The sequence below is a fragment of the Scyliorhinus canicula genome, chromosome 9, assembly GCF_902713615.1.
Source record: "Scyliorhinus canicula chromosome 9, sScyCan1.1, whole genome shotgun sequence".
Taxonomy (NCBI): domain Eukaryota; kingdom Metazoa; phylum Chordata; class Chondrichthyes; order Carcharhiniformes; family Scyliorhinidae; genus Scyliorhinus; species Scyliorhinus canicula.
Window position 1 is genome coordinate 15840558 of NC_052154.1, and position 26188 is coordinate 15866745.

At 43.0% G+C, this 26188-nt stretch overlaps 1 protein-coding gene across 2 annotated transcripts; it reads left to right on the plus strand.

The window, feature by feature from the left end:
- The first annotated feature begins 202 nt into the window (after positions 1 to 202).
- On the plus strand, positions 203 to 25047 carry cenpn (centromere protein N). Of its 2 annotated transcripts, XM_038806264.1 has the most exons (12): positions 380 to 531; positions 718 to 899; positions 3971 to 4148; positions 4717 to 4762; positions 6531 to 6590; positions 6701 to 6780; positions 8875 to 9045; positions 10535 to 10636; positions 11843 to 11900; positions 13957 to 14066; positions 18282 to 18408; positions 22349 to 25047. In XM_038806264.1, the coding sequence occupies exons 3-12, from the start codon at positions 3981 to 3983 to the stop codon at positions 22459 to 22461; spliced, it is 1035 nt and encodes a 344-aa protein (XP_038662192.1). In that variant the 5' UTR covers positions 380 to 531; positions 718 to 899; positions 3971 to 3980; the 3' UTR covers positions 22462 to 25047. The 2 variants fall into 2 exon arrangements, with proteins under 2 accessions (XP_038662191.1, XP_038662192.1); XM_038806263.1 differs by lacking the exons at positions 380 to 531; positions 718 to 899 and adding an exon at positions 203 to 326.
- The last annotated feature ends 1141 nt before the right edge of the window (positions 25048 to 26188 follow it).

Here is a 26188-nt window from a genome sequence, read left to right on the forward strand (position 1 = left end):
TAATTCCTTTTGGAAATTGCACAACGTTTTGGCCTCGGCTACTTTCTGTGGCAGCGAATTGCACTCTCTGGGTGAAGACATTTCTCCTCACCCCTGCCCTAAAAGTTATTCTTGCTTTGGGGATGAATGAAGCTGCCGATGGGGAGGGCAGGCGGGGCGGGGCGGGGCGGGGCTGCAGTACCGCCACGCCAGGCTGGGTGGCGCGGTGACGGGAGGAGCAGCAGCCAGCGGGAGGGCGCCCAACGGCCGCGCGGCTGATTGGCTGTTTTTGAAAAAGGGGGTTGGGGGAACTAGCCGGGAACCGGGAGGCGGCCGAAGAGACGGAGGTAAGGGCCCCGTCCCGTTCGCGCTCGTTCTCTGGGTCGCCGAAAGCGGCTCCTGGTTGCAGCAGAGGCTCCACGCGAGGGACAGAGCGGCCTGACTCGGACAGCCGCCCTCGGACCGTTCCCGCCACTCACTGGCGAACTAACTGCTTTGCTTCCTCACTGCAGCCAGGGCCACTCCCTTTGCCTTTTGTTCAATGACATTTTTGTTAGTTAATCTCTCACTTTCCACACCCTCTTTCCCCCTCCCCGAATTCTGAATATCCATATCAAGATGTTCCACTGTGGCTCCCAAACCTGACTCTTCCCAGCACTTTTCCATTTTTGTTTCATGTGTTGCATCATGTTAGTGTACATTGTGTATCACACTGATTTCTGTTTTTTTTGTTCAAAGTTAGATGTCATTTGTGGGTTTCCGCTGACTGCTCCGCTTTCCTCCCACAATCCGAAGATGTGCGGGTTGGATGGATTTGCCATGCTAAATTGTCCCTGAGTGTCCCTTAATGGGCAGCAGGGTAGCGCAAGTGGATAGCACTGTGGCTTCGCAGCGCCAGGGTTCCAGGTTCGATTCCCCCGGTGGGTCACCGTCTGCGGGGTCTGCACGTTCTCCCCGTGTGTTTTCTCCGGGGTGCCCCGGTTTCCTCCCACAGCCCAAAAATGTGCAGGTTAGGTGGATTGGCCATGATAAATTGCCCTTAGTGACCAAAAATGTTAGAAGGGGTTAATGGGTTACGGGGATAGGGTGGAAGTGAGGGCTTAAGTGGGTTGGTGCAGACTTGATGGGCTGAATGGCTTCCTCCTTTGCTGTAGGGAATCTGTTTTTGGCTCAGTTGGTAGTACTTGCATCTCTGAAATGCAAAGTTCCACGTTCAAGCCCCGTACAAAACTCCAGGCTGCTGCTCCTGTGAATCATCTGCTCATTATCTCATTGTTGTTCGTGGTGTCTTGCTATTTGGAAACTGACTGGTGTATTTTTATACAACAGTGGCCACACCACAAGTGAGATTTCATTGACTGTGAGGGTTGGGGTGTTTTCAGCATGTGAGGGATGCTATTTAAATGTTTACTTTTTAAAAAAAGTATAATGGTATTTGCTGTGTTAGAAATTTGGGTATTGAATGCAGGAAGCTGATATATTTGCAGAACTTTGGTTACATCACAATTGGAGCACATTTTCTAGTTGTCCCGTTATAAGAAAGAGTTTTGAAAGAGTGCCAGGGATTCCACCAGAACGAAGATCAGGATGGGAAGCTAGTTATGAGCTGAAAATTGAGGTGCTGAGTAAATTTCTGTGTGAGTAGTAAAAGGGAAGATTTAAAGGAGATTTGAGTTGGTGTTTTGATGATTAATAAGGTAAAAATGATCTTTATAGATTCAGTGATGAGGGATCTTTTAATATTATTGAATAAGGAGAGAGGTTGATGAAGTTTCTTTATGTGGACAATTGGGAACACCGAAGACTTTGCCACGAGGATTGTTTGTTCTTCATGACCATGACACCAGCTAGAATTTAAAAAATTAAGCTTCAGGTGAAATATGTTCAAGGTGATGTAATCTGCCCAATTTGAGCACAAAAATGTATGTTGCATGCTGGACATGCATGTATTTTTGGTGTGAACGAGATGCAACAGATCTGGAATTGTGAAGATTGTGTTTCCTGTTGCCCAATGTGGTTCTCTCCTATTTGTAGGAGATGGTGTCTTTGCAGATGAACCTGTGCCATACACAGTGATCCCATGTCTTGGAGGTGATGTTGAAACACTTCAGTGATATCTTCAGGGCATTGGTCAGGGAATGTTTGAAGCAAAGAATATGACATTTTACAGGGAAATTTGAAACTGCAGACCATGTAGGTATACATGTTGAGCTGGACGTTTCCTGTTCTGTTAACTTCTGTAGCTATACCCACCTGATTCCTTGAGGCTGGATGTTAATTCTTTTGTATAAGAGAAAAGTGTTTTCTAGCATCTAGTGGACAAGGAGTTCCACTTGTATAGGTTTTAGAAAATATAATTTTTACAAGGATATCTTTTGCTGTGAATTTGAGTATAGATTTGCCTCCTCAGTTAAAGTAGGCTGGAGTTTCTGTTCTGGTGCAAACTCAACCTGTACTTGGTTGACTGGACATTGCACCCATCACCTGTCTCTAATTTTAAGGTGAAACTCTCTGGTCAGGATCCCCATTCTACCATCCAAGTAGCGGCATGATAAAACGATAGTGCAATTGATGACTAATCACAATAGATCTCTGTCCCAGACAAACATAAGAACATTCCAACGGTGTAAATCTTTGGAAGTCATTGGCCCCAAGATTACTTGTTCCTCTCTAACATGATGTACTTTTTAGCAAATTATTCATGCACTGGATCTCAAAATATTTTCTGATAGTGATCTGTCTAATTTACATTAGAATGGATTATAACTATTTATTTCCACTATCTTGTCAAAAAGGCTTCTCCCGACCACTCATTTATGGTTTAGAAAATTGTCAATGATATGTAATTAAACTGACATACATCAGTCTCCCTCTTGCTATTTATATGATTTAACTATTTTATTGTGACTTTCAATAGTTTAATAGAATGGCATTTATCACAGACCCAAGCAATTATTATAAACTTTATATGTGTATGACAACATTGAGACATTTCAAAGTGTTTTACAGAAAGTACATACTTTTGAAGGGTGAGGGTGATCGGTCATGAGAATATAGGAAAGCAGCTTCAAATCTTTTTGAATGAAGGGACCCTTTCCAAATGGATTGGTGATCACTGAATACCCCACCCATCTAAATTATCTTACAATGTATTACTTAATATAAAAGTGCTGTATGTAAGGGTAGTTTCGACAATGCACTTAAGAAAAGGGGTATTTACTAATAGAAAGCAAAATGTGTGCCTGTTTTATGCGAGGATAGTTTGCCTGTCCTTGTGCTCTCCCTCTTGGGTGAGGTGACCCATTTGTTCTGACTGCATTTGAGACAGCCACACTCCAGCACTATGCGATCAGCAAACACTTTCGCATTTTTGTGGATCCTCTGAAAGGTCACAACAAATCACCCGGTGTCCATGGACTCTCGTTTTAAGAAACAGTGAGTTAGGAAAAATGACAGTCAGTTTGTGCACGGCAAGCTCGCACAACAGGAAGTTAATAAATGTTTGCATCATCTTTTGATGTTGATTGATAAATTTTGTGCAAAGCACTGGGAAAATTGTTCTGCCCCTGAAATAGTGCAGTGGAATTTTTCATGGCTACCTGAGAGGGCAGAACAGGTTTAGGTTTAACATCTCATTGCTACCTCTGACAGTGCAGCAATCTTTTATTATCGCAGTGCAATAATCCTTTTGTCTACAAGAGAAGCGAGGCTGGTTTAGCTCAGTTGGCTAGACAGATGGGCCGTGATGCAGAGCGAGGCCAGCATTGTGGGTTCACAGGGGAAAGCAGCCCTGGGATATGGTGACTTTACCTTTTACCTGCAACATTCCTTTATACTGCCTAGATTGAGTGCTCATATTTTAGTGGGGTTTGGCCTCGGATGAGAATGTTACCATTGAGCCACAGCTGACAATTTGTTCGTTGTTTTCAAACCCCACATATTTACAGCAGGTTTCACATATTTATAGCAATTTTTTTGTGTTATTATAAAGGTGCCTGGAGATGGATTCAACAGAATACCTCATTAAGGTGCTGTCAAGGTTTCGAATAGTTGACTTTCCCAAGTTACTGAAATCCTGGAATTTTCTTTCTGCAAGGCAGCTGCAAGAAATAAATTTCAAGGAAACTACACGGAAAGACCTGATTTTGAAGTTAGCTCAACTTTGTGAGGTAATATATGTGTAATAACTCACGGGTGACTGAGTTTTGTTTTCATTTGTACGGAACATTTTTTTTAAAATTCATTCATGGGATGTGGGTGTTGCTGCCTGGACCAGCATTATTGCCTATTCCTAATTGCCCTTGAATGAGTGGCTTGCTAGGCCATTTTCAAGGGCATTTAAGAGTCGCATGTCGGGCAGACCAGATAGGATGGCAGATTTCTTTCCTTAAAGGACACTGAACCAGATGGGTTTTTAATGACAGCAATGATTTCATGCTCATTGTAGTCTTTAATTCCAGATTTTTGTTGAATTCAAATTTCACCGCCTGCCATGGTGGGATTTGAACGGCATCTTCCAGAAACGCCCTTTTGACAGAGAATAAGTTTCAGTGCTGAAGAGCTTTGAACACGCCCATTTATGAATATTAAAATGTGCCATTCCTTTCAAGAAAGATCATGTGTGCACAATATGCTGACTCGATTGGTTTGGAGAATGGAAAATTTTAATGTTTTTTGATGGCTTTGACATTTTCTAGCTGTATAAAATATTTTTGTGTTTCTTGAAATTTGTTCTAGGACAATGGAGTAACTCTAAAACAAGTAGCAGATTTGGACATTATTTGTAAGTATTGCTTTCATTTTCATGTTAGGAATGTGAATGCATCTCTAATTCACTTGTCTCTCAGTCCGGAAGAAACGGTCTCGAACACGTTCGTACTTTAGAATATTCTTTATTGCGATCGGGGCAGCTCTCTAGGTATTCCAAAGGTCCACCTCTGAGAGTGCCAAAATATTGCTCAAAACATCCTTTCTTTATATGTTTTTTAAGAGGGCTATCCCTTGCATTCACTTGAGCTTGCCCCCATTACAAAGCATAGCTTGTTTTTACCATAGATCCAATACATGATTAACTTGTTATTGCCATAATTTCAATACATGATTTTACAGACTTTGAAGTTATCTATTGGCACATGAGTATGTAGTAGTTTTAGCAAAAACAGCAGGTGTTTAGCCACAGTATCAACGGCTCCCACATTTCATATTCCGTCATCCAGCCATCTTCCTTGTTTCTCAAGACTATTCGGCTTACAGTCATGAGTCGGCTCACAAATTCAATAACAACTCCCTTATTTGTAACTTTCCACTAATGTGTCCCATTAATTCTGGCTTGTTCTAGCTATTAACCCTTGCTTCACATTCTCAGAAATGGCAACTTTTACTATTAAATAACGACTTGGACAGACCTTTTTCTTATTAAAACAAAGGAACCTGCCATCTATTCACAGTTGGCGCTTGTGAGAGATGCTAACATTCTAATTTGCATTCTGCTTGAAGCGTTATCAAAAGAAATGTTTGTTATCTTAAATAAAGGATGCGCATAAAATCCGATAGGCGAATAATTTTTGTTTTCAAATGGATCTTGATGTTTAGCACTCCAATTGCTAGTTCCTCTAAATGTAAAAGGGCTGATGCTGATTTCTGTTCAGTAACCTCTACTGGAAGCTAGTACACATTGGGACTGATGTTAAATAGCCCGTCAAATGATCACTGTTTAGCTTCATGAGTTGTGATTAGGACCTCCAGGGCACCTGACATTCCCACTGAGAATCTTTTGATCGGCTCAGAGTATTACCTCTGAACCACAGCTGACAATAGCCTTGTTCCACTTTTTGGAGGTGTAAGTTGATGTTGGCAGGGAAAAGGAAGAGCGCGGGCCAGGTGTTTTTGTGGATGCTTTTTTTGTTCATTTAAAATAGTTGTAAAATGAAAGTTGCAATTTTGAGGTTTGTAATTTTGATGTTATGCCTTTTGTGACCTTTTTAAATCTTGTACAAGTGACAGTAACTTAAAAAGAATGATTGCTGGGCATGCTGTATGATGGGCAAATGTTGAGTGTGAAGGAGGCTCCAGTTGCAAGACTTTCAAAGTAAATTTGTATAGAATTTAATGCTTCGCTCCTTGGAGAATTTTTATCAGTCAAGCCTGTAGTCGGGTAGAGGACTGGTCCATTAATTTAATTTTGTTTATGATTTTATTCATTAAGCTTGTCAGGTCTTTTTTACATGGCTTGCATCTTATAAAAATGTCAAGTTAATAAATGCTTTTTTATTTAGTGGAAGGATTGAATGCCATCAACAGTGGTGTACTGTTCGTGAAATTTGATAAGAAACACGTTGCAGAATATTCATCTGCATGTGACTGGTTACTTGAATTAGAGCATACAAGAAAACAGAAGATACCAGAAATCTTATAAGAGAAATGGAAAATGCTGAGCTTGCACGAGTTAAGCATCTGAAGATGATAGTGTTACAGCCTCGACTTGACTTCTGTCTCTGTACCTATAGTGCTTAACTTTTTTGTTTTACTTTCTGAATTGCATATGTCTTCAGATAATTGCGCGTTCCCTCAGAAGAAAAGATGGAATTCCTATCAAATGTTTAGGCCAAAAGGTATGTAAATCATCTTTCACTTTCCCATCCCCATTTTCATTTCGCAGCATTTACAGCTTCCTATCTGTTGCAAAATACTGATGATTCACAATTGTATAATTGCTTTTCAGGTGGCGAAGAAATAAAGTTATTTGATCTTGGAGACTTCAGAATGACATTTGAAAGAAATCTCAAAATGCTCATTAGAAATGTAAGATGCATCACCTGAGGCATGTCAAACTGCATTTCGCTCTCGTGCAATCAGCCGGGACACAGTTTTGGTTATGTCTTTCCAAGTGCAATGTTGCAACACTAGGTTGGATTTTTCAGTGGGCATTTGGGAAAACCCTCCAAGTTTAGCAGATGGGGATGGGGCTTCAGACTTTTATCCCTGACCCCACCATTAGGCCGTGGAGCCTCCAGCTTCGGCAGCCTCCATGGTGGGGGAATCGCTCTGGGGGCTAAAATGCCAGCTCTAAGTGAGGATTTACTTGGATCAGTTGGCTGCTAGCCTCCGAATGCTGATCAAATCTGAAAAGCATTCACCTCTTATGAAGTGTGAGGAGAAGTATCCAACCACAACTAATAATATTAAAAACATATTGATTAGACATTCACCTTTTTGCTGTGTATGGGAATTATCTGATAGATAATGAATGCCAAATTTGTCTGCATAACAGTCACTGAATCTCAGCTCATCCCTATGGGTCAAACTATCCCAGAGCTGCTTCCCCTATTTTCCCAACACTGCCCACCCCTGTCACCACCAGCCCCTTCTCCAGGGTACTGGGAAGATCCAGCCCTAAGAAACAGTAAACATATTATTACATTGTCAAAACTTGTCTGCTGATGCTCAGTGAATAGAACTGCCACTGTGAGTCGGAAGGTTGTGGATTCAAGTCACTGTTAAGTGACCTGAGCACAGAAGCTTAGGCTGATGTTCCAGTCGTACTCTGTCCTGGGGGCTTTTGAATGAGACGTTAAAGCAGAAGAACAACAGGGAAACAAAATAATTGTATTTGAGTACAGACTCTTTAAAAGTTGTTACTTTTTGTGTTGGATCTCATCTATAAATTCTGGCAGCAGTATAGAATGCTTTTAATTATCAGTGTTCCCACATATCCTTCTGACCTTCATGCAGACACCAAGTACAGACTTTATCAGTCGAAGCATGAGTTGTTGAAGAAACTAGGGATTCTCTATACATGGGCACTGAAGTCCCATCTGATGAAGATTTTAGGAATTGATTGACTGCAGTGCTGATAATGTAGCTGCAATAGCTAAAATTATTCTTTGTTTGTGGTATATATTAAAATTACATTTTCACATCAAGAGATCAGTACAGTGGGATATTTTGTACTGTATTCGTCTCTGGAATTCCAGTGTCACAGCCAATATTTAGCCTTGATTAACACTCCTAAAAAAAACAGATTATGTGATCATTTACACATTGCTGTTTCTGGGAACTTTCTGTATGCAAATTGCAGCCAGGTCTCTTTATCCCTTTCACAAACCCCCATTTTTGAGATGTAGTAACTGTTATGCAGACAAATTCAGCATTATCTATCGGATAATTCCCCCACACAGCAAAAAAGTGAATGATTAGTCAATATGATTTTAATATTGTTGGATGCTATCCCCCGCACTTCAATACTGGTATCAAATCTGAAAAGTATTTACCTAAACACCGGGATCAGAATTAATAATGAGCAAGAAGCGGTCGTAGACCATTCAACCCTTCCAGCCTGCTCCGTCACACCCGATCTTAACCCATCAGGATTTGTATGTTTCTAAATTTTATGTTAAATCCTGGACTGAGTGCCAGCCACTGAAACATGTTTGATAAAATTAAAACTGACACACAATGGTTGGAAGACATAAATATTAGCACGTTGAGGCACACAGCAGATTGACCAGTTTCTAGACGAGACAATGGTGTGCCTCAAAAACTTTGTCAGTTTCAATATAGAATATCCTGCTTTTCTTTTTAAACTTCCTATTTGGAATTATTCTCAAATCAAACCTCTGTCTTCTCTTCTGGGTTGTTTTCAGATTTACTGACTAATCCAAGATCCTAGAACAGTTGGCTGATATGATAAAGCTATGACAGTTTTTTTTAAACTGTCACTTTGATTTGCCATCAATCTATATGTTGTTATTTCACTCTAATAAACTATTGCCTCATCCATTTTGATTTGCATCCTGCTAACTGACTTACTGCAGGTTGTCATTTTTGAACGTTTTCTCTTGAACAGTTCTGTTACCTCTCTTAATTTGAAATCCTAATTTATTTTTCCTTCCACAGGCCATGGTCAATATTTTGGAACATGGGGAAGCAGTTTGGATCCGAATCGCATGGGGAAAGCGCCATACCCCACCTAACCAGCAAAGGGCTTCGTATGCAGTATACTATCCACAGACTCCTTACGTTTTCATAGCTAATCTTCCTGCACAGTATAGGGTGTATATTTCTCAGGTAAAAAGGTGCTACTTGGATTTTACCTGTAATCTGGATTATGTTGGGTGGAAGACTGTTGTGTTCTCTCACATTTTTAAAATCTTATTTAAAGAGTATTAGGGCAGCTCAATGGTTAGCACAGTTGCTTCACAGCTCCAGGGTCCAGGTTCGATTCCCGGCTTGGGTCACTGTCTGTGCGGAGTCTGCACGTTCTCCCAGTGCCTGCGTGGGTTTCCTCCCATGTCCAAAGATGTGTAGGTTAAGTGGATTGGCCATGCTAAATTGCCCTTAGTGTGCAAAAAAAGGTTTAGGTGGGGTGATGGGGTGGAGGTGTGGGCTTAAGTGGGGTGTTCTTTCCAAGGGTCGGTGCAGACTCGATGGGCTGAATGGCCTCCTTCTGCGCTGTAAATTCTATGATTTTAAGAGTACTGTGCACTATTTTAGCCTGTCTTTTGGATATTTCTGATAGTAAACCAAACTGTTCATACAGTTCATTAACAACTCTCCCAAAGAACAAAAGCAAAATACTGTGAGAGCTGGAAATACCCCACAGGCTAAGCAGCATTTGCAGAGAGAGGAACATTAATGTTTCGGGGTTGATGACCTTTCATTAAAAGTCCCAAGAACAAGTTGAGATGAAAGATCAGCCTTGATTAAATGATTGCTTGTTTCAAAAAGTAAAATCTGAATATAAGTTGTGTCCGGACACTGGTTATTTGATCCCCTAGTTTGGTGGAATTTGGGGCAAGATCTGCAAATACTACACTCCTTGGATCCATGATTAATATTTGGACAGGCAGGGCAACACGGTGGCGCAGTGGGTTAGCCCTGTTTCCTCACGGCGCCGAGGTCCCAGGTTCGATCCCGACTCTGGGTTACTGTCCGTGTGGAGTTTGCACATTTGCCCCGTGTTTGCGTGGGTTTCGCCCCCACAACCCAAAGATGTGCAGGCTAGGTGGATTGGCCACGCTAAATTGCCTCTTAATTGGAAAAAATAAATTGGGTACTCTAAATTTTAAAAAAATATTTGGACAGTGTCAGGAATACAGTACTATGATTGCAGAAATTGTAGTTCATTGTCATGTAACAGAAAATGCATGCAAATAGTCAGTGAACGAAAGAAAAAGCTCTTCCTTGTGGACTACCGAAGGGCTAGGGCCTTTGACTGCATTGTTTCTGCATGACGCAAGTGACTTGTTGTGAATGTTCTTTTCTTTGTTCCTATTCCATTTTGTTGAATTGGTGCACAGCTTTCCTTTTGGCTACAAACCTTTTGCTTTTTTGAAGTTGAAGCAGCTCTAGTCTTTTTTTCCAAGTTGATCTTTGCAAGCAACTGAGTTCCAACCTGCTACTTGCTGCATAACTTTGGCATAAATTTGCTGGACTGCATTGAACTGTTTTGTCACTCCTTGCTTTAGAATTAGTTGCTTGTTACTCGGAGCTACTGTTGAAGGACAGAAGTTTCAACTTGAGGCCCTTTTGAAACTTGACTGAATTTGTTTTCCAGGCACTGGTTGTTGCCACTGAGCATAACGTACTCAAGGAGATGGACTTACGAGGACATTGCTTAGACTCTCTCCGTGACATCGCTTTTAAAAGTTTTAATCCGGTAACAAAAAGCATTATTTTTCCCTATTAGCAAAAGTATTTTCTTGCAAACCAAAATTGATCATTTGACACTGATGTTAATTAATTACTCGTAAATGAAGGGCAGCACGGTGGCACAGTGCTTAGCACTGCTGCCTCACGGTGCCGAGGTACTAGGTTCAATCCCGGCGCTGGGTCACTGTCCGTGGAGTTTGCACATTCTCCCAGTATTTGCGTGTGGGTCTTACCCCCACAACCCAAAAGATGTGCAGGGTAGAAGGATCGGCCACGCTAAATTTCCCCTTAATTGGCAAAAAAATAATTGGATACTCTTTATTTTAAAAAAAATTTTTTATAGCTTGAAAATGGACATCCTGCTTTTGTTCACCCCATGTGAGGTAGAGCATTACCAATTTCGTCCTTGATTTTATTGAATTTTGCTCTGGACAGTGACAGTGCAGACCTGTTACTTGCAGAAGACATTTAACACCCAAAAAACAAGTCCCGTTTGCCGAATATAGCGGGGTGTTTCTAGGCGCCTGCAGCCTCTCTCTCTCTCTCCTCTCTATCTCTCTCTCTCTCTCTCTCTCTCTCTCTCTCTCTCTCTCTCTCTCTCTCTCTTCTCTCTCTCTCTCTCTCTCTCTTTCTCTTCTCTTTCTCTTCTCTTTCTCTTTCTTTCCCCCTCTCCCCCAGGTACTGTTATGTCTGGTCCACATTTGAGTGGACAAGTGCTAAACGGGGCCATGCCATGGTCTCACTGCCGTTCGTTCCCAGGCCTCGGGAGAATTGGGCTCTGGCATATTTAAATTAGTCTAGTGCCTCAACTAAATATGTAAATCTTGATCCCGCCCAGATCGAAATGTTTTGCGAGATCTTGTCAGATCAGAGTATGGCACAACGAGGCCATTCGATCACTCCCTATATCTGTTATTGTTTACTCTCCGCACCAATACAAAGTCCTAATGACCTCTGTCTGCCAAATTCTTGTCTTATCCTCCCCGCTCCCCAATCACAGGCGCACACTCCGCTGTCTTATCCCTCTTCCCCAGAAAGCTGCCTCTGCCTTTAAAATTTTTTTTAAAAACTCAGTTCATTGATCAAAGTTTTTGGTCATCTTTTCCTTCCCTTGTATGCAAAGTCACCTCAGAAAACTTTGCTTTGTTAAAGTTGCTGTATAAATGAAATTTGTGTTGAGGATTTACTCATGATCTGTTTATTTTAACTTCAGGCACTTCCTACACACCACAGGAAGCATTTACAACAGCTAAACACCAACCAGGAATCTGGTATTGTTTTGTTTTATTTTATTATTTCAATGCAGTTGTAATCTCCTCTGTTGTGACAGGAGTCAAATGATTTGCAGAAATAGAAGGGTAGCGCCCTAATTTGCTGTGTGAGAAGTGTCTAGCACTAGCCTGTAAACTTGTATTTACTTTAGGACGGTAGGAGTGTTTGTTTCTGTGTATTTGCAGGTGTCCTTGCCCTCATTTGTGGAAACCTTTATTTGTGGACGGTTCTGGTGGAGAAGGAGGCGAGGTCTAGACAATAAATTTCTGCACTTTGACTCTGCTTCTGGAACGACTGAGGTTGAGGGGCAAACTGGTAGAGATTTACAAAATTCTGAGTGGCATGGACAGAGTGAATAGTCAGACGCATGGGCCGGGGGGAGGGGGGGGGGGGGGCATAGGTTTAAGGTGTGAGGGGGAAAGTTTAGAGGAGGTGTGTGAGGCAAAGCAAGTTTTTTGGTTTTTTTTTGTTTTGTTTTGTATTGGGTTTTTTTACACCGAGGATGGTTAGTGCTTTTTAACGTGCTGCCCGGGGAGGCAGTGGAAGAAACTATGATAGCGACGTTTTAAGAAGCATCTTGACGCTTCTTAAAACGTGACTCGATGAATAGGATGGGGATAGAGGGTTGGGGACCCCAGAAGTGCAGACGGTTTTAGTTTAGACAGACATCATGATGGGTGCAGGTTTGGAGTGCCGAACGGCCAGTTCCTATGCTGTACTGTTTTTTCTTGGCAGTGGTGGGTTATAAGTTTAAATTTGGTAAGTGCTGTTATTGATTAGCTTGGGTTATTTTTGTGTAGGCCTGTGATAAAACAGACCTGGTATATACAACAGTGGAATATTATCACATGAGTTATTTATTGCAGTGATTTTCAATTTTTCACTGACCCCATATTGTGGGAGTGCAGCTGCCCTGCATAGAATTAAATGAATGAAAATCACCTATTGTCACAAGTAGGCTTCAAATTAAGTTACTGTGAAAAGCCCCTAGCCGCCACGTTCCGGCGCCTGTTTGGGAGGTTGGTACGGGAATTGAACCGTGCTGCTGGCCTGCCTTGGTCTGCTTTAAAAGCCAGCGATTTAGCCCTGTGCTAAACCAGCCCCAGTGCCCTCTTGTTGACTTTAATACACAAGATAAGCAAGCTCGAACTGAAGTCTTAGACTCTCTGGTAGACAACCTGTGACCCGGGGGCCGCATGCAACTCTTTTCGGTGTGGGACATGAGACATGTGTGTTGACCGTTGCCCACGTGTAGGGTTGGCACATTCTGTTGATTTCCATTTTTTGTCCTACCGGTATGACTGAAGAGATGTACGCATAAAGCAAGGGCAAGTGAAGGAAGGTGCATGCTCACAATATTGACTGGAAGCCGTCTTGCTCCCTCTGCATTACAAGTGTAAATATTTATTTTGCTTTTACTATTTGATGTTGATAGTTCTATTAATATAGAATCACTGCAGTGCAGAAGGAGGCCATTTGGCCCATGCAGTTTTCACCAACTCTCTGAAAGCGCACCCCAAACCCAGGCCCGCTCACCTGTAACCTAAACTTTGGACCCGAGCAGCAACATGGCCAATCTACCTAAACTGTGCATCTTTGGTGTGGGGGACCCGAGTACCCGGAGGAAAGGAAACCCACAGAAACACTGGGAGAGTGTGCAAACTTCACACCAAGGTCAGAATCAAACCCAGGTCCCTGGTGCTGTGAGGCAGCAGTGCTAGCCACTGTGCCACCCCATATAAATGATTATGCATATTCTGTAGCTCGTTGTGAGATATTCAACATTTATAAATGTATTTCATGGGGTCATGATTAGTGAAAGAACCTGATTTCAGACCTGTGCCCAGGGATGGCTGGGGGCCACTCATGAGCCACTCACTAGCCCAAGCTCCTCATCACTGCTTTAACTAATCTGCTTGCTTCTCTGATTCAAACTGAATTGTGTTCTGCCGGATGTTGGGAATTGTTAAATTGTTCTCTAATCTAGACAAAATGATCACTGACTATATGTATTCATCTAATTTCCTTCTCTTTCTCCTCTCCCACAAATACAAGATAAGAGAATCACAATAGAAAATCTAAGAGAGAAAGAAGATGCCAAACGATTAACATCAGCGGCATTTGGAGAAGGGTCACTACCAAAACTAGAGGAGGTTCATTACAGGGTGTGTATTGTATTGAAATGTGTCCTGATCGATATGCCATGGTCTTCTATGTATGTCGTTTAGCTTTTGGATGTCGCTTGGCTTTTCTATTTCTCAATTAGGAAGCCATGTAACCTTCTGCTAGATAATGTACTGAGGTTTCCAAGGATTCAGCTTGGCTCAGTAATGGAGCACATCTTTTACATTGTAGTCACGACACCGAAACAGTCCATTTAGCCCAAAAGGTACTCGGGTTATTGCTTCAAGCCCCACTCTAGGGGATTGGATAGTAGTCTAGGCTGGCACTTCGACGCAGAGCATTGTTGAGGGTCCACTGAATTGCCTGTGATTTTGTCTTTCAAATGAGGTATTAAATTGAGATCCCATCTAAATGCAACAAAAGCAAAACGCTTGATGCTTGAAATAAAGCAGAACATACCGCTGAGAGAGAAACAATTTTCAGCTTTGTAACCCTTTACCATAATTTGAAGCAGACAGGGAGTCTTCCAATGTCTTGGTTCATGCTTATTCCTTGACCAACACCACCATTTATTTTTGCCAGGTTTCTGGTACGGTTTTATAGTCATTTGACAAAGTACTAAGGAGTGAGATTTAGTTTTGTTTTGTCTTGCAAGTTATGATGATCTGGAAAGTATTGCTTCAGGCTGGTAGAAAGGGATTCAATAGTAACTTTGAAAAGGGAGCTGGATAAATAGTTAAAGTTGGAAATTTTGCCTGGCTGTTGGGAAGGGAATGAGCTAATTGGATAGCTTTCAGAAGGCCATTATTAACATAATGAGCCTAACTACCTCCTTCTGTGCATTTTATTTATTCAAGGGATGTGGACGTCACTGGCAAGGCCAGCATTTATTGCCCATCCCGATATCATTCTATGATTCTCTTTCCCCTGTTCCAGTGATTATGATTACTTCTTGCTGGAGTGCAGTTGAGTGCTTTGATGTAATCCTTGGTAGCAAACCACCACAGCCAATTCTGCGGCATTTGTATTTCCAACTAGGGTTGATGATGATGAAAGAAAAGGAATCCTGACTGAGGGTAGCAGTGGTATTGTCGCTGGGCTAGTAATCCAGAGCCCAGGTTTCATAGAATCGCAGAAAAGGCCCTTCGGCCCATCGAGTCTGCACCACCGCATGACTGGCTTCTGATCTGCCAATCCTAATCCCATTTGCCAGCACTTGGCCCATAGTCTCGAATGTTAAGACGTACCAAGTGCTCATCCAGGTACTTTTTTAAAGGATGTGAGGCAACCCACCTCTACCTCCCTCCCAAAGTGTGTGTTCCAGACCATCACCACCTTCTGGGTCAAAAATGTTTTCCTTGAATCTCACCCCTCACCTTGAATTTGTGTCCCCTCGTAACTGATCCTTCAACTAAGGGGAACAGCTATTCCCATTCCACCCTGGCCATGCCCCTCATAATCCTGTAGGCCTCGATCAGGTTGCCCCTCTGTCTTTTCTGCTCCAGAGAAAACAACCCAAACCTACCCAACCTCTCTTCATAAACTTAAATCTTCATCCCAGCAGCATCTTGTTGAAACTTCTCTGCACCCACTCACGTAGTCATCCAAGTCATTTGTATAAATGCCAAATAATAGGGGAGCCAGCACAGATCCCTGTGTTATGCCACTGGAGAATGGCTTCCAGTCACGAATGCAGCCGTCTGTCACCACACTCTGTTTCCTACAGCTCTGCCAGCTTTGAATCCACCATATCAGGTTCCCCTGTATCCCATGTGCATTTGCCTTCTTTATGTCTCTCATAAGGGACCTTGCCAAATGCTTTTCTGAAATCCATGTAAATTACATCAACTGGGGCAGCACGGTGGCCTAGTGGTTAGCACAGCCGCCTCACGGCGCTGAGGTCCCAGGTTCGATCCCGGCTCTGGGTCACTGTCCGTGTGGAGTTTGCACGTTCTCTCCGTGTCTGCGTGGGTTTCGCCCCCACAATCCAAAAATGTGCAGAGTAGGTGGATTGGCCACGCTAAATTGCCCCTTAATTGAAAATTATTAATAAAAGTTTTTTTTTAAATTACATCAACTGCACTACCCTCATCTACACATTTAGTCACGTGCTCAAAAATTCAATCAAATTTGTTAGGCATGACCTCCCTCTAACAAAGCAATGCTGACTATTCCTGATCATCCGTGCCTCTCCAAGTGGAGATAGATTCTCCTTCAGAATTTTCTCCATTCGTTTCCCCACCACTGATTTGAGAGTCACTGGCCTGTAAATCCCTGGCTTACCCCTACAGCCTTTCTTAAATAGTGGGACCACATTCGCGGATCTGCAGTCTCTGGCACCTCTCCCGTGGCCAGAGAAGAATTAAAAATTTTGATCCGGGCCCCTGCAATCTCCCACAACAACCTGGGAAAAGGGGCAGCACGGTGGCGCAGTGGGTTAGCCCTGTTGCCTCACGGTGTCGAGGTCCCAGGTTCAAACCTGGCTCTGGGTCACTGTCCGTGTGGAGTTTGCACATTCTCCCCGTGTTTGTGTGGGTTTCGCCCCGACAACCCAAAGATGTGCAGGTTAGGTGGATTGGTCACGTTAAATTGCCCCTTAATTGGAAAAAATTGATTGGGTACTCTAAATTTATTTTTAAAAAACAACCTGGAAACAATTTGTCCGGACGTGGAGATTTCTCCACTTTTAAGCCTGCCAGCACCTCAAACACCTTGTCCCTCTGACAACTTGCTCACTAACCTCACAGTCTCTCTCCCCGAATTCCATATCTTACTACTCATTCTCTTGGGTGAAGACAGATGGAAAATATGCATTTAACACCCTACCAATGTCCTCTGGTTCCATCCATGGATTCTCTCCTTGGTCCCAAATGGGCCCTACTTTTTCCCTAGTTATCCTCTTCCCATTGATATACTTATAGAATATCTTGGGATTTTCCCTACTTTCACCAGCTAGAGATTTCTCATATCATCTTTTTGTTCTTCTAATTGCTTTCTTAAGCTCCATCCTGCACTTGTGTACTCCACTAATGCCTCTATTGATTTACTCCCCTTGTAAGCCTCTCCCATCCTTCTCATTGTATCCTGAATATCTCGGGTCATCCATGGTTCTCTGGGCTTGCTACCCCTTCCTATTACTCTCGAGGGAACATATTGGGCCTGTACCCTCCCCATTTCCTCTTTGGACACCCCCTACATCTCTTCTGTCCACCTCTTCACCATGGCAGATGGTAAAATTTGAATTCAACAAGAATCTGGAATTAAAATTCTAATGACCATGAAACCATTGTCAATTGTCATAAAATCCCATCTGGTTCACTCATGTCCTTTAGGGAAGGAAATCTGTCGCACTTACCTGGTCTGGCCTATATGTGACTCCAGATCCACAGCAATATGGTCAAGTCTTAAATGTCCTCTGGGATGGGCAATAAATGCTGGCTCAGCCAGTGATGCCCACATCACATGAACGAACGTTAAATTAAAAGAAAGTTCCGCCTAGTTAAAACGCGGTGAAAAACCCTTGTAGAAGAAGAAATACTGTCTCCTTATTTACATAGAACATACAGTGCAGAAGGAGGCCATTCGGCCCATCGAGTCTGCACCGACCCATTTAAGTCCTCACTTCCACCCTAACCCTGCAACCCAATAACCTCCCCTAACCTTTTTGGTCACTACGGGCAATTTATCATGGCCAATCCACCTAACCTGCACGTCTTTGGACTATGGGAGGAAACTGGAGCACCTGGAGGAAACCCACGCTGACATGGGGAGAACGTGCAGACTCCGCACAGACAGTGACCCAGCAAGCAATTGAACCTGGGATTCTGGTGCTGTGAAGCCACAGTGCTGCCCAATCTAAAGGCTTTTTCTAATGAGATATATTGGAATATACAAGTAGGGAGGTTCTACTGCAGCTGTACAGGGCCTTTGTGAAGCCACATCTGTCTTATTTGAGAAAAGATATAATTGCTTTAGAAGCTGTTCAGAAAAGCTTCACTCAATTCATTCCTGGGATGAGGAGCTTATTTTATGAAGAAAGATTGGGCCAATCTATACCCATTGGAGTTTAGAAGAAGAAGAGGTGGTCTTATTGAAACCTAAGATCCTATGGGGATTTATTAGGGTAGATGCCCAAGATCCTGAGGGGATTTAATAGGGCAGATGTCCGGAGGTCCTATGTTCCTGAGCTATTTTATCGCTGCTTTCCTTTGCCAATTGTTATATCTCTAACACAAATTCCAAATCTATTCTTTCAGTTACAAACTGTCTTTAAAGATGAACGCAACATGGGGATTTTATCAGACAGAAGAAAACCATTCCGATGTGTAGCAAAATTTTCCAGTCCGAATATCCTCGAATCATTGAGAGCACTGCCAGCACTAGGTAGGTATAATTCTTAGCTTATTCCATCACCTATGTCTACCTATTTTCTTTGCCCTTTCATTCCTACCATACTTTGTTTTTACTTGTGTAGCTTAGTTTGATGTCGCGGTTAATAATCCATTAAACCCACTATGCGAATTAAGAGTCTAGCTTTAAATTGAAAAATTCCAGTACCCCAATTTCTGAATTTATTGTAAGAAATATTATCTGCTGACTTCTGGTGGCGGCTATGAAGGAGTAAGTCACACGTTTGGTGGCTCCCGCTCTGGTCGGACTTTTGGACCTTTATCCCCCGATTTTCTACCGGACTTGAATTGTAAAACTGATGACCAAGGTAATTGTGTACTGAATTCTCACATCGGTGTGTGGAGAGAAGGATTAGAGTGCTTGTAAAGGCAGAAACGGAAAGACAGAGAAGGCTTGGGCTGAAGCTGCAGCAGGAGACAGCATGGCGGACCTCTGGTTCGTTGACCCAGTAGTCAAAGGAGCATCTGATGCAAGTTATTCAGGAAGGCTTTGCTAAGCAGAAACGGGACTCCTTGGACCCTGATAAAGCAGTCAATTGAGCGGCTGGAACTTAGATAGGATGCCCAAGATCAGGCGATCCAGAAAGTAGAGAAGATGCCTTCTACTAGTAGAGGAGGCGTAACATCAAACTGCGGTGGAGTTGGAGGTGGGTATGCTGAGCGACCAGCAGAAGAAGCTCCTGGAGAAGGTGGAGGACCAAGAGAATAGGTCCCGCTGGCAGAACTTGAGAATCGTTGGGCTCCCGGAGGGGTCCGAAGGAGCGGACACTGGGGCATACATAGCGGGTATGTTTGAGAAGCTGCTGGGGGAGGGGACATTCTCCCGACCGTTGGAGGTGGACAAGACTCACGGAGTGCTCGTGAAGAAGCCGCGAATGGGAGACCCCCCCCCCACCCCCCGAGGGCAGTGGTGGTGAGATTCCACAGATACTTGGATAAGGAGCGCATTCTACAGTGGGCCAAGCAGACACAGAGCTGTAAAGGGGAGAATAGTATCCTGCAGGTTTACCAAGACCTGAGTGTGGAGGTGGCCAGGAGAAGAGCAGGCTTCAACCAGATTTGGTCGATCCTTTTTAAGAAAAAGGTGAAGTTTGGACTGTTGTATCCGTCTCTGGGTCACACACGAGGAACAGCATTTTTATTTTGAGTCGCCTGAGGACGCTCTGCACTTGGCGAAAAGGAAAGGACTGGTGGTGGACTGAGAACTTTTGAACTTTGCAACGTTCTTGTTTTGGTTTTTGTTTTTCTGTTCTTTTTTTTTTAAATAAAAAGTTTCTCGTTTTTCATTTTGTGGAAGCTGTTTGTAATGCCTTTAGCATTGATTTGGGACCAATGGTAGAGCTGAGTGAGTTACGGTTTTCATTTGCACTGTTGGGTGATGGAGGTGTGCTTGTTTACATCTTGGTGTTTTTCTGTCGGGAAATTGTGTGGGGACTGTTTGATGTTGGAGTATGTTTGTATGAGTGGAGGGTGGGGAGGGAACAATCGATGGGAGACTATCTGGCGCCAGGGATTGGGGCCACTAAGCTAGCTGCACGGGTTAGCTCACGGAAGCGCAGTAGGGGGGGTGTGCATATGTTGGGTTTATTGAATGTGTTGGGTTACAGAGGGTTGTTACTGGGGGGAGGGGTGGTAAATGTTCTGCTGATGTGGGAGGGACTTGGGCTAAGGGACAGAGATGAGGTTGGGGGCGGAGGCTGTCTAGGGGTGGACTGGTGGAGGCACGGAGTATGGGCTGGAAGCGGGCCCAAAAAAGGGGATGGCTGATTGACGAGGGGGGGGGAAAGGAATGAGCCCCCCAACTAGGCTGATCACTTGGAATGTTTGAGGGTTAAATGGGCTGTTCGCACATCTTAGGGGACTGAAGACGGATGTGGTAATGTTGCCGGAGACTCACCTGGTGACCAGATTAGATTGAAGAAAGGCTGGGTCAGTCAGGTCTTTCACTCGGGGCTAGACTCGAAGACTAGAGGGGCCGCGATCCTGATCAATAAGTGGATGGTGTTTGAAGTGGGTAGAATAATCTCTGTGGGAGGTCGGTACATTATGGTCAGTGGGAAACTGAAGGGGGTGCAGGTGGTATTAGTAAATGTGTATGCACCAAATTGGGATGATGTGGAGTTTATAAAGAGGATGCTGGGGAAGATAAAGGACCTGGACTCGCACAGGTTGATCATGGGAGGGGACTTCAACAAAGTTATTAACCCTGGCTTGGACCGGTCAAGCTCTAAAACGGGCATGGTGCCAGCAATGCAAAGGAACTAAAAGGGTTCATGGAGCAGATGGAGTGGATCCATGGAGATTTGGGCAGCCGAGGGCGAAGGAGTTCTCCTTCTACTCACACGTGCATGAAGTGTACTCCTGGATTGATTTCCTTATTTTGAGCAGGGTCTTACTGGCAGGGGTGGTGACATGGGGTACACGGCGATCACAATCTCAGACCATGCTCAGCACTGGGTTGACCTGCAGGTTAGTAAAGACAGTAACCAGCGCCCGCAATGGAGGTTAGATGTGGGACTTTTGGCTGACGAAGGGGTGTGCGAGCGGCTGAGGAAGTGTATTCAGAACTACCTGCAGGCCAATGACACCGGGGAAATTTCAGCAGCGGTGGTCTCAGAAGCACTGAAGGCGGTGGTCAGAGGGGAGCTGATCTCTATACAGGTCGATAGGGAGAAGGTGGACAAGGCAGAGACGGACCGACTGGTAAAGGAGATACTACAGATCGATAGGAGGTATGCGGAGACCCCAGAGGCAGGGCTTTTAAGGGAACGGCGGAGGCTACAGGTGGAGTTTGGCTTGTTAATCACAGAGAGGGCGTGGAGCAGCTGAAGGCGAGGGGGGCACGGAGAGAAGGCCAGCAGAATGCCTGCACAGCAGCTTAGAAAGAGGGAGGCAGCCAGGGAGCTAGGGAAAGTAAATGACGGAGGTGGGAACCTGGTTGGAGATTCAGCAGGGGTGAATAAGGCGTTTAGGGATTTCTACAGTAGGCTGTACATATTGGAACCCCCTACGGGGCCGGAGGGGATGAGGCACTTCTTGGAGGGGCTGAATTTCCCAAAGGTGGACGGGAGCTGGTAGAAGGGCTGGGGGCCCCGATCGGGTTGGACGAGATAGTGGAGGGTCTGAAGGCCGTGCAGTCCAGTAAAGCCCCGGGGCGAGAAGGGTGCCCAGCAGAGTTCTACAAAATGTTCTCTGGGATATTGGGGCCGGTATTGATGAGGATGTTCAATGGGGCAAGGGAAAGAGGGGTGCTGCCCCCGACAATGTCACAGGCCATGATTTCGCTGATTCTGAAGCGGGACAAGAACCCAGAGCTGTGTGGTCCTGCTGGCCGAGATTGCTGTTGAATGTGGATGCCAAATTGCTGACCAAAATTTTGTCCTCCAGGATTAAGGATTGTGTTCCGGATGTTATTGGGGAGGACCAGACGGGGTTTGTTAAGGGTAGGCAGTTGGTGGACAATGTAAGAAGGTTGTTAAACATGATCATGATGCCCCCAGAAGGTAGGGAGGTGGAGGTAGTGATCGCAATGGATGCAGAAAAGGCTTGGAGTAGGGGTTTAATAAAGATGGGACCTGTCAGGAAGGGAGACAGCTTTTGCACTGTTTATAGTTTCATGTGTATTGTTTATTTTGTTGCAATACCAAAATTACCTCCATAAAATGTTTTATTTAAAAAAAAAGAAAAAATATTATCTACTTCTAAGTGACCTCCATTAGTGATATTTTATTTGGTTGCTATTTGTTGGTAATGAACACCTCAATTTTAAATTGGTAAAATTAATATTTGCAATTTGTTCGGATTAGTAACAGGGCAAAAAGTTTGTGGAATATGTAAAACTAAAGCTTGCTGATGGAAGACTTGTAGCATTAATTATGTTTTATATCCATGACCATTTTCTTCTTTTTTTTTAGGGATTGCTGATGTTCCCATTTCGACCATGTTCAGTAGTATTCCAGAGAAGGGGAAGAATTATTTCAAAATAACAGACAAAAAGACTGTTGGGCCGAATACACCAGGTCCTTAAGCTTCGTAGTCCAAGGACATTCTGTAAATACTTTTATGTTTCCTGTGGAAAACTCTCTTCCTTCTTCTGGTCTGTAATGAAGCTTTCAACTTTCCCCATGATTGCTGAGCAATTACTTTGCACATGTGAATTTGACATTGTTAACGTTGTTACCTGACATTAATCATAATTTTTCAGGAGAAGCAGTTCATATATTCCTTGTGTTTTAAAAAATAAAGAACTATACCCTTTTGCATAAGATCTCTTGTGAAGATAGGGAGTGCATACATTTGAAAGTCTATTTTTATGAGGTTCCCCTTGTGTAGGAGTAGAGCAATCAAGCTGGACTTTGCCCCTTGCAGTATTTGATCTGTTGATGATTGTCTAGATCCATATGTGCTTACTGGCATTGGTATAGGTATCCAAAAAGTGTTTGACATCCTTTAAACCATAGCCCTAATCCACTCATGATATCTCTGATTCCTCGATCCCATTCTGAATGAACCTTTAAAATGGACACTACGAAATCTAAAACTTCCCTCTTCCCTGCAATTTGGTTTGCATAAGATGGAAATATTGTGCCATTGCAGTTTGTTTTAAATGGCGTTGAGAAAGTGACAACGTAACCTAAGGCATTCCATTTCAGATGGAAGTTTCAGAAAAACGTTTCACTGGTCAATGGGCTTGCCACACATTTTTTAAAAAATAACCAAGAGATTTTATTCACTATATTTAGCAAATTGCCTCTTCGAAACGTCTACAATTTTACTTTCTCTCCATTTTTGCTTTTAAAATATTCTCCATCACTTATTTTCTTCCAACACTCTTCCTCCTGCAGTTGTCTCTGATTTTGTTGCTCCTACTATTTGTCTTCAGGATTCAAAAAGGCTACTTTTCCCATGACCAACTGGATTCTATCCCAGCTGGTGCCGCCTTTTTGATACTACAGTATGGTGAAATTCCAAGTTCTGTCAGTGTCAACCAGTCCAGTTTTTATAAATTGCAATGTCACGCACTAATAATTTTGGGATATCTAACCAAAGCTTCACAACAATGGACTTTACCTTTTTTAATGTAAATCCAAGGTAGTGGGTTTGATGTACATCTTCACATTTCCAGCCTGCTTCCTGTCAATCTCCTGTATTTTACAAGTGGATTGTTATCTAATGTTGAATATGTATTGATTTCAAATCTTCAATTGGGAAGAATGCATATATTATGAAGGTTGCATGCATTGTTTTCTCTAAAGAAAGCCTGTTGTGCTATCAGTGTGGTCGGACACATCTTCATTTGCTCTTGCTATATTCGGTTGCAGACATTTTGAAACCAAATCCATTCATTCTTTAATTGACAAGGCCAGATTCTTGGAAATGACTTCATAACCATGTGTTAAGTTTAGGTGAGAATGCTAGTAAACTTTGGTTAAAATCCCTACTTTGAATATTATTTGGACTTGATTCACTTAGACAAGTTGCACTTGCCCATTTGTCAGTGGTGACTCCCATTTTGGGTAGGGAAGTAATGGGAATTTAACAGGCTTGCTCCACCAAACTAACCTCCAATTAATAGGTCGTTAAGAATAATCAACAATGTGCTGCAAAGGTCATTCTCCATTTCTACCTAAGGGAAGCATACAAATAAGGGGTTTCATTTTGAGGAGAGTGAAGATTGGAGTGTTAAAATAGTCGGAACTCCACTTCACTTCAGTTTTAACCTAGAAGCTTGGGCTTTGGTTCGAATTTCTTGCCGATTATTTTTCCCTTTCGTATTCACTTGCACTTTGCCCATTTGAGTTATTGCTTGCGCTTGATTATCCAAGATCTGGCACTGGGCTTAATTTGTGGATCTAGTTTAAAATAATTGAATATCTGCATAAGGGCTAGTTAACTTCACAAGCTACAAAATTTCCATATCCAGTGATCACCGCTTGAGTCTGTTTCCCATAAGGAGATGTTTTGTTTTTTCAATGATTTGTTGCACTGTCTTGAGTGCAGTTTAAAACTGGAAACCAGCAAATACTTTGCATTTGGCAACTTTTTGTCCTGTGGCTGCCCAGTTCTTCACCCTTCATGTGAGGTTCATGTACGTTTGTGAGACTCGGCAGTGAATGTTTGCTAACAGCTCATCCCTGTTCCTTCGCCACACATTTGTTTCCAGCAGCTAGCAAACTGCAATAAAAACTCGACCAATTTTCTTTTTAAATCCTTGGGTGCAGAATCCTGGCCGAAATTACTCTCTGCACAGACTGGGGAATTCAACCTCGCTTTAAAAGTCTACACGTTTCAATTACTTGATGTGTAAACTTGTTCAGATATTTGATAAACCGACTCACTAAAGGTGAAGGTCTAACTGGATTAATAAATAATATAGTCTCTCCTTGTTAAAGCTTTTCTACATGCAGTCCAAAGGAAATTTGTCAGCAGGACTGACATTCCAGCTTCCTTCTAATTTTGTTGGGGCTGAATTGAAGTCCAGTCTTGCTTGTGAAATTAGGAACCTGGCCCTCACTGTTCTCTTAAAGTATTGTTAAAAACTATTGACATTTATTTGCACAGTGTAATGTTTGATAGTTTTATGTAAATGTAATAAATTTTTGTGGTTACTTCACATCTTAGTTTGTTTTGGTATTTCAGTTTATAGCTCAGCTTGTAATTTTTTTGTGCACATAGGATGTGAGCATCACTGGCAAGGCCAGCATTTATTGACCACCCCTATTAGGTACACCCACTGCACACAGGCTGTATGGACATATCAGGTCTGTATTTTTCTCCCGTAATCCAGAATATATTCTGGTGTAAGGTGTTCATACGAACATGTGTATTAAGAGCAGGAGTAAGCTAATTGAGCCTGTTCCACCATTCAATAAAATCGTGGCCGATAGTAATCTAAATGAAATTGAGAACTTCAGTACAAATGAAATTGAAGTTGTATATCATTAACAATGGGGCTCAAAATAAATACTTTGGGACACTATAGAATCGCTACAGTACAGAAGCAAGCCATTCAACCCATAGAGTCTGGACCGACCCTCTGAAAGAGCACCTTACGTAGGACCGTCTCCCCCCCCCCCCCCCCCCCCCCCCCCCGGCACACCCTCCTGAAACCTCACCTAACCTGCACATCTGTGGGAGGTACCTGGAGGAAATCCAGGCACACTGGCAGCACATGCAAACTCCACACACATTCGCTCAAGGCCAGAATTGAACTTGGGGCCCCTGGCGCTGAGGCAATCGAGCTAACCGCTGTGCCGCCATGCTGTCCAGTTTTTTTTTTCCAAAGGCAACTAGGGAGGGACGATAAAGCTGGCTTAGTACGTGATGCCTAAATCCCGTCAATTTTAAAATTCATCTGTGCCATCTGTTTCAACTACACAATATAGGAGCAAGTTCTTTTTTTTGGTCTTACACCAAAAAACATACCATGCAAATAGTGTTGAAACATGTGACCAAATTCTGGATATGGTTGCTTAAATCAGGATAAATCATGTATTCCAATCCCGAATGGCCTACTTCTGCTCCTATGTCTTACGATCTTTAACTATCATGTTGGGGTAAAAATGTTTGCATTGGAGGTAATGGTAACCATTCAACACATTTGAGGATCACATATCCAAGTTGAAGACCAGACATCAGCACTGCCAACACAGATTTTCATGTATTAGTTACAAGGTTTAATTTTTAAGAAAATCAAATTGATTCATGATCTTCTGGGTATTGGCTGTGTCATCTGGAGTTGTCTTTGCATATTG